The sequence below is a fragment of the Crocuta crocuta genome, unplaced genomic scaffold, assembly GCF_008692635.1.
Source record: "Crocuta crocuta isolate KB4526 unplaced genomic scaffold, BGI_CrCroc_1.0 scaffold13, whole genome shotgun sequence".
In the NCBI taxonomy this organism is placed as follows: Eukaryota; Metazoa; Chordata; class Mammalia; order Carnivora; family Hyaenidae; genus Crocuta; species Crocuta crocuta.
The window spans coordinates 8168551-8176350 of NW_027530007.1; the positions used below are offsets into that span (position 1 = coordinate 8168551).

At 63.4% G+C, this 7800-nt stretch overlaps 1 protein-coding gene across 1 annotated transcript in view; it reads left to right on the forward strand.

The window, feature by feature from the left end:
* The window catches only part of FAAP20 (FA core complex associated protein 20), a 5393-nt gene extending 378 nt beyond the window's left edge, over positions 1-5015 (forward strand). Inside the window, exons 3-6 of the mRNA XM_077763999.1 lie at positions 271-376; positions 442-497; positions 609-907; positions 4844-5015. Coding sequence (XP_077620125.1) covers positions 271-376; positions 442-497; positions 609-907; positions 4844-4916 — 534 coding nt within the window. The 3' untranslated portion in view covers positions 4917-5015. The remainder of the gene's footprint in view (positions 1-270; positions 377-441; positions 498-608; positions 908-4843) is intronic.
* The last annotated feature ends 2785 nt before the right edge of the window (positions 5016-7800 follow it).

Here is a 7800-nt window from a genome sequence, read left to right on the forward strand (position 1 = left end):
CCTAGAAGCCCCCTCCCCGCCTCCGCCGGCCACCTGGACTTTGTTGCTTCACTTTTTTCCCCTTAATTAAAAAAACCCAGATTCCTCCCTTTACGAGGAACACTTGATCGTCCCCATTTTCCACGTCAGCAGAGAGGGAAACTGAGGGTCTGAGCTGACCCTTGCCACGGGAGGCGGGAGAGCAGGGGCGGCCCAGGCGATGCGGCCGGTGGGCTGTGCCTGAGGGCGGCTGCCGGGGGCGGGGGGTGCCTGGCCTGACCGCACGCCCAGTCCTCCTCCCGGGCCTCTGAGACCCCAACCTTCCGGGGGACCGTGAGGGCTGGGTCCCCCCACGTCCTTCCGCAGCTGGAAATCCGTTCCCTCAGTCCCACCTCGGGTAGAGGAGGGGCCCGGCCTCAGTCTCCACAAGTGCTGAGGTCAGAACGCTTTCCTCGCTAACAGGGTCCCAAAGGCGACACGGCCTGCGGGGGGGNCCGCTGCCCGCCTTCCCGGGCCCGGTGCGTCGCGGGGACCCCCGGGGCGGCCGGGGGTGTGTGTGCGGGGGGCGGTGTCCCTGGCCGGAGAGGCGCCGGGGCGCCGCTGACGCGGCCCGACGACCCCGTTTGCAGGAGTCCGGGCAGGAGCGCGAGCGCGCCGCGTCTCCCGAGGTGTTCAGCGTGGGCCCCCACACCTTTCCCTGGACGCCCTTCCCACCGGCCCCGAGCGGAGGTGGGGGCCCGGGCTGTTCCTACAAGCTGCTCCTTGGGGCCAGGGAGCGCCCGGGGTCCCCCGCCCGGTCCCCGCACCGACGCCTGGAGCCCGAGCCCCTGGGGACCCCGGGCGCCAGGGAGCAGCGGCAGCAGCAGCGACGGGAGGCGGCGCCGACCCTGCGGAGCTGCCCCATGTGCCAGGTCGACTTCGGCCCCGGGTGAGTGCGCCCGGCCCTGGGCCTCCCTCCCCCCTCCGCGGACCCCAGCCCTGTTAGGAAGCCACAGCCGTCGTTTGGGGTAACGAGGGTGCCTGAGCTCAGCTGTGGGCCCTTCAAACAGGAGCTGGTGCGGGCGGAGTGCGCGGCGCGCTGAGTGCACCCGCCGGGGGAGGGGCCGGTCTGGGGGTCCACCCGCCCTACCCCTTGGAGGCCTGTGCACAGGCTGCCGCCTCCCCGGAGCGGACTCCCCAGCGGCAGGGCGCCCACCCTCTTCTCGCAGCTCAGCCTCTGAGCCAGTCCACCTTGAGGTAGGGGACCCGGTGGTGACTGCCAGGCTGTGGGGTCACCAGGCAGTTTCCTGTTCAAAGAGTCCACCAATACCTTCCCAGCCGTAGGTTGGAGGTTTTATACAAGATGGTGTCTAGAGATGTTTTTGTTCTTTAAAAACTCAATGTATATCTTTTTATTTATTTATTTGTAAGCAAAGGGAATGGCTCCAGTTTTGCTAAGATGTTAATCCTCGAAACACCTAGCTTGTGGGCCATGTGTCACAGAGCCAAGGACACAGATGTGGGGGTCACAGGGGTCGGGATTGTCAAAAGGAGCTCGGGCAGGTGAAGCGATTGGACAGCAGGTTTCAGTAAGTGGACCACCTCCGGACCTCGGGTGGCTCCGGGGAAGGTGTTCTTAAGTCACGGGCCACGTCCCTGGTCCCCCGGAAGCAAAACCAGCCCAGGACAGTGAAGGCGACGGAGCAAACACCGGCAAACCTTTCATCAAAATAAACAGAAAGGAATTTAGACCTGACCTTTTATTTTTATCTTTTATTAAAAATTTTTTTAAATGTTTATTTTTGAGAGGAAGAGAGACAAAGTGAGAGTAGGGGAGGGGCAGGGAGAGAGGGAGACACAGAATCTGAAGAGGCTCCAGGCTCTGCACTGACCGCACAGAGCCCTATGGGGGGCTCGAACCCACGAACCGTGAGATCATGACCTGAACCGAAGTTCGATGCTTAACTGACTGAGCCCCCCGGGCGCCCCTGGACCTGACCTTTTATTCACAGAGATGACATTCCATCCATGCTGTGCTATCTGGGCTTCTCCGGTCTGCGCTTTGTATCACAGCAAGCCTTTGAGAGTCTGGTGTTGGGGTGAGCCCAGCCCCCGGTGTCTATCTCCTCTCCGAGCCCGCGGTTCTGGCGATGCCGTGGGTGAAGCTCTGGCGTGAAGCCATGTGCTGGGCGCGGAGGAGGAAGCCCAGCGGCCCACGGGACAGTCCTTGGTTTTGCGAGTGCCAGGCAGTGTGCAAAGAGGTTCCAGGCCCAGCTACTTGCTGTACTGCCTGCGTCTTGTCTGTGTTGACGCCGGGGTTCAGGGGTGAGTCGCAGAGCCTGACCGGGTGGCCTGTTCCAACACAGCAGCGAGCACGTTTAAAACGAGTGGTCTTCCTGGTTCATCCCCATTCAGAGAAACCCAGGGGCCGAGGCCCCAGAGGGAAACGGTTTCCTCAGCAGCTGCGGTGGTCAGGGCGCCCTGCTCCCCTCCCATTCCTGGGGGTCCTTTTTGTCCTTGGCACACGCTGGCGTTTCTACACGGTCTCCAAGAAGACTCTCAATGACAGAGACGTTAGAGAAAAGTTCCATTTTTGAGCTGTTGTGAGCAGTTAATTAAGGCTGGGAGAGCACCTCAGTGTTTCCGAAGTGGGCGGCGGTGCCTTGAAAATGCCTGTGGCTCCTTCCGCCACCTGACGGCAAGGGAGAGGGTCTGGGGACCAGAGCGCAGCCCTCAGCCTGTGGCAGCGACGGGGGAGCACAAACGTCCCAGGTCACTGGAAGCCAAGGCTCGCGTCCTTCGTGGGCTGCCCAGGGCAGGAGAGACACTGGCCACGGAGGGCCCGGTGTAGCACGTGGACATGGTAATTAAACCATCAGATTGCCTTGTGACTTTTCTGGAAAAGTGTTGGCTTTTAGTAATTATCGGGAATGTTTTTTATACAGTACATTTTATTCAAAAAAAATTTTTTTTAAGTAAACTCTACACCCAACGTGGGGTCTTGAATTCATGACTCCCAAGGTCAAAAGTCACGTGCTCTACCGGCACAGCCAGCCGGGCGCCCCACTTGGGAACCTCTCCTGGAGACTGAAGCGCGCACTGCCCTCTGACAGCTGCTGAGCTGGGGCCGGTCCCCGGGGGCTACGGTCCCCTGCGCGGTTGTGGCCAAGCGTGTGCGTTGGGGAGACGGTGCTGCAGGACGAAGTCACTGATGTCCTCAAAGCCTTGGCGCATTCTGGGGAACACTTTTAGTCTCTGGTACTGGATTTGCCAAACCGGCGTGAGCCCCCATCCCCCGAAGACGTGCCTGCTGCTGAGCCGGGCATGTGTACTTCCTGGTGCCTGTGAGTCACACGCACGGTGGGGAGACGGCTCCCGCAGGCCAGCGCCGTGGCCCTGTGGAAACCAGAAGCGGAGGTGTGTCCCGCGTGCTCGGTAAGAGCCCTGCTTGCTGGCATCTCGCCGGCTGCGAGGCCCCTCACGCAGCTGGACTCGGAGCCCCCTCTGAGCCGGAAGCCGGTTGAGGGTCCCCTGTCCTGCAGCTGCGCCAGCTGTCCACACTCTGGGTTTCCGTGTAACAGCGGGGCAGGCCTGACCTGGGACGCGCTGAGGCAGGGACTCTGCAGAGCGGGTTTGGCCGAGACCAAGCTCTTTCACCAGGGGAGGTCCGAGGGGCCCAGAGGGTGCCCTCCCGCCCGAGGGTACCTCCCGGGAACCCCAGGCAAGGTGACCCGGTACAGACCTTAGAATCCTCTGGCAGCCTTGAAGAGAGCCTGCAGGGGCCCCAGGGCCTTGGGAGCACACTGAGCCGCCCACAGGGTCTGAGACGGCGGCCAGCACGGGCGTGGGCGCCCAGAGCAGCAGTGCGAGCCAGGGTGGTGCTCCGGGGAAGGGCCTTTGCACTCTGGCTGGTGAACTTGGCCCTGACGGGATGGCCTGAGATGTGGGCAGAGGGAGGGGCCGTCTTGGGAGGTCTCAGAGTTGGGAGAAGCCATCTGGGCAGATCACCTCGGAGACCCTGTCCCACTGGCGTCTCCAGAAAGTCCCACAGGACTCAGGAGGTTGTATGAGGCGGCCATTGTATCAGCCGCTGAGACTCAGGGACCCCGACGGGGGAAGCCGTTGGGCCAGACCCGTGTCTCGCACTCCGTAAGGCGCAGGTGGGGGCCCCGGCCGCCATGACACATGCCCGGTCCGGGGCAGAGGTTGCGGGTGACGTTCGAGTCCCAACGGGAGGGGTCGTCACCCAGGCTGCCGAGCCCAGGGAGATGTAGGAGGCCGGGCCACGCGGAGTGTGAGGAGGGCTGCGTGAGGCGGGCCTGGTCCGGCTGCGGCCCACAGCAGGGGGCCCAGAGCTGCGGGCAGGCCGGCCACCCGGTAGAGCCCACCCTGCCCTGGACACGGGCGTTGCTTGCGGTCGGGGCTCAGCCCTCCCAGGGCGTGGGCACGAGGAAGGGCCGCCCTTGACCGTGGGGCCAGCGGCTGGCAGTCCTTGCCGAGTCCCTCTCCTGCAGACGGGCATTCAGGCTCCAGCCCGAGCAGTTCGCTGGGAGCCGTGAGGTCCCCAAGCTGAGTCGGGGCCAGAAGCCCCGGGGAGGCTCGTTGGGACACAGGGCTCCCCTGCCCCCCAGCCTCAGCCGTAGGACCTGCGTCACCCTCGAGAACGTGCCTGATGGACCCCCTGACACCCCGCGGCAGGTGCACTGAGCGCCTGGCCCAGAGAAGCTTCCCCGAGGGACGGGACTGGGGAGAGGCCTTTTCTGGTTGGTGCGCCGCCCCCCACCCCCTCCCCGGGTTCTGACCGGCTACGGAGACCGGGTTGGGCAGGAAGGTGTGTGCTGGGCACCCTTCCCGCTGCGCGAGTGACGTCTCCTCCCTCTTGCAGGCTGGCCCAGCTGGACATCGACAGCCACCTGGCTCAGTGCCTGGCAGAGAGTGCAGAGGACGTGGTGTGGTGAACCGATGGCCGCGTGGGCCCGGCCGGCTGTGGCTCCACATGCCCGAACCGTGTCCTCTCTGCTCTGAAAGCTACAGATTAAAAAACGTTTTCTCGTGGACTGATGCTGTAAGTCTGTTCGTATCGAAGTCGAAACACGGGATCTTTTCTCGTTCCCACTTCGTGGAGCGGGGCGCTTTCCTGCCGTCAGAGGTGGGCGGAGCCCCCCACAAGCAAACTGGGCGCGTCCCGAAGTCGGCCACGGCCAGATGGATAGGTGGGGGGCAGCGCGCTCGTCGCCTCTCTGGACTCCACTCACACTGTGTTCCGATTCCCCGGGTGAACTTGTTCCTTACACGGCGCGGGACCACTGCAGGCTGAAGACAGTCACTGCGAGGCACCCTGGACCCCGCTGACCCTGCTGTCCCCTCCGGCAGTAGGCAGGCCTGTCTGCTGGAATGTTCCGCCTCAGCCCTGTGTCGTTCGGGCTTCCAGGACAAGTGGAAGATGGGGCACAAGACTGTCTGTAGGTAGTTTTCCTTCCATTGCTGGCAGCCCGCAGATTCCGGAAAAGCCGGTCTCCGGTGACACCCTCATCCCCACCACAGCCACGTGGCTGCAGAGCCTGGCAGCGGGAACGGATCACACAAGCCGTGAGAGGACCGTGGAGGGACCAGGCGACCGACGCCCCCCTGGAAAGACTACGCGCTGCAGCGCCCCCAGCTGTAGGCGCTTCTGGGAAGGGCAAAACTAGAGACCGTAAAAGGTCACAGGTGGTGGAGGACGGGGGAGGGGCACGGATCGGGGAGGGGACTCTTGGGGCCGTGAAGCCACTTTGTGTGGGCTGAGGTGTTAGATACGTGTCATCAAACGTTCTGTGCAAAGCCACGTGATGGACAATGTGGCACCCTGCAGATAGGGCCGTGTCCCTGCAGCCTCTCGGAGGGGGTGGGGTCCGTGGGGGTCCCTGCAGCTGCCCCGCCATTTTCATGGGAACCTGAAAGTGCTCTAAATAAAGTCTGTTTTTAAAAACCTCTGCTTCCTAGAAACGTCCACTGTTGACAAGAACAATAGCAGCAAGCGTGTTCGCTCCAGCCTGTACTAGATGCGCAGCGTACGGACCGCCCGGCCCGAGGGCGACGGCACGGTCTGCAGGAGGGAGGCAGCCGGCCGCGCAGGTGGCTAACTGCCCAGACCACACGTGGCGGCTCTGGTTTCCACGGAGCAGCAGGACGCACGCCGTATGGGGACCAGAGCCGTCGGCAAACGTGAGGATGGTGGTCTCTGACCCCTGCTGCGACCCGTCCTGCACCTTGAGCTGTGATTCGGCCACAAGCAGGACGCTGCACGCATTTGCACGTGAGCAGCCACGCTCGTCCCTGGGATGCGGGCCGTAAAGCGGAACAAATCCAGGACCCCTGCAGACGCCGTCCTTGTACCCAGCGTGGCAAAGGGCCCCCGTCAGGGTGAAGGGGGCGCTCGAGACGTATCGCCTTCCTGGGCGTGCGGGGGCTCTCGCCCTCCCCGGGTGACATCCGCTCGTCCCTGAGCGCTGCTCACCGCTCACAAGTGACCGCATGGCGCTCCAGCGGGAGCTGTGCGATGACGTCACCGCCAGCTGCGACAGACCGAGAAGCTGGCTCCCGGGTCTGCTCCATGGCCCCAGATTTCGGTCTTCGGAGGCACGTCTTCCCAGTTGCAGTCAAGGTGCTGGTTGAGGCACGTCTCCGTGTCCTGCGAGGGCTGCTCTGCCGCAGGGGTGGGGGTGGGGGGAGCTGCGGGTCGGCAGTGCCCGGCCCTGAGCGTGCAGCTGGCCCATCTGGCTGGGGTGAGGGCAGCGCCACGCAGGCGCCCCTTCGTTTCCACCACATCTCCTGCCCGAGATGCGAGCCTGGCCCCCAGGGGTGCGCTGGTGATGGAAGCAGCAGAGAGACCTGCGGCGCGTCCCGCGGGTGGACGAGGAGCCTCCCGCCCTCTGCCTGAGCCACAGAATGTGTTAGAGGTGATTTGCGTTCTTTTAGAAAACCTTCCGTTGCGCGTTCACCCGAGGAGGGGAAGGGCGGCGATGCCACCGGGCCAGCGAGGGAGCAGGAAGTGGCTGTGTCGGGAGTGCGGAGAACAGCGTTCCGCAGGGGTGGCCGCTCGCACACAGATCTGTTCAAACTTCCTAGTTCTGAGCATGACTGTTACCCATACACACAGTTTATCAAAAATGTAACAGGACATCACGTGGGTGCTGCTTAGTGTTTCCAGGAGTATCTCGTACAGGCTCAGTTTGATTGTCTCACTTTCCCGTGGTCTCTGGAGCTTCGGGGAGCGGCACTGGAGCGCAGGACCCTGGCCCCTGGCTGGCCGACGCCCCGCTCTGGGCTCCCCGTAGGCCTGCACGTGGAAATACAGGTAAAGGGGCGCCTGGGGGGCTGAGGTCAGGATCTCGCCGCTGGAGGGTTCCGGCCCTGCCTGGGGCTGTGCCTGGAGCTGCTTCCAATCCTGTGCCGCCCTCTCTCTGTGCCCCTCCCCCACTCTCTCAAAAGTAAACGTTAAAAAAAAAAAGTTAAAGAAACTACGTGTTACGTGTTAGCGGCAGGAACTTACCGGGATGTCACGTCCCTGCTGGCGCCCCCACCCCCCGCCCGCGCGGTATCACCCGCCAGGCTGGGCAGGCGCCCCTCGCAGGAAAAAAGGCACCCAAGGCAGGCTTCGACATCATGGGCACATTTTATTCCTCAGGACGTTACAGGCTAACTCTCCTGGCGGAGCAGGTCAGTTCTGTTTCTGTGGAAAGTGTGCACCTTCGAAATCGTGGGGCAGTTTGTCCCTCGGACACGGTCACCGCGGCTCCTCCGCGGCGCAGGCACAAGAAGCAGGTTCCTCCAGCACGAAGCCGGCCGCGCGGGCCCAGACGC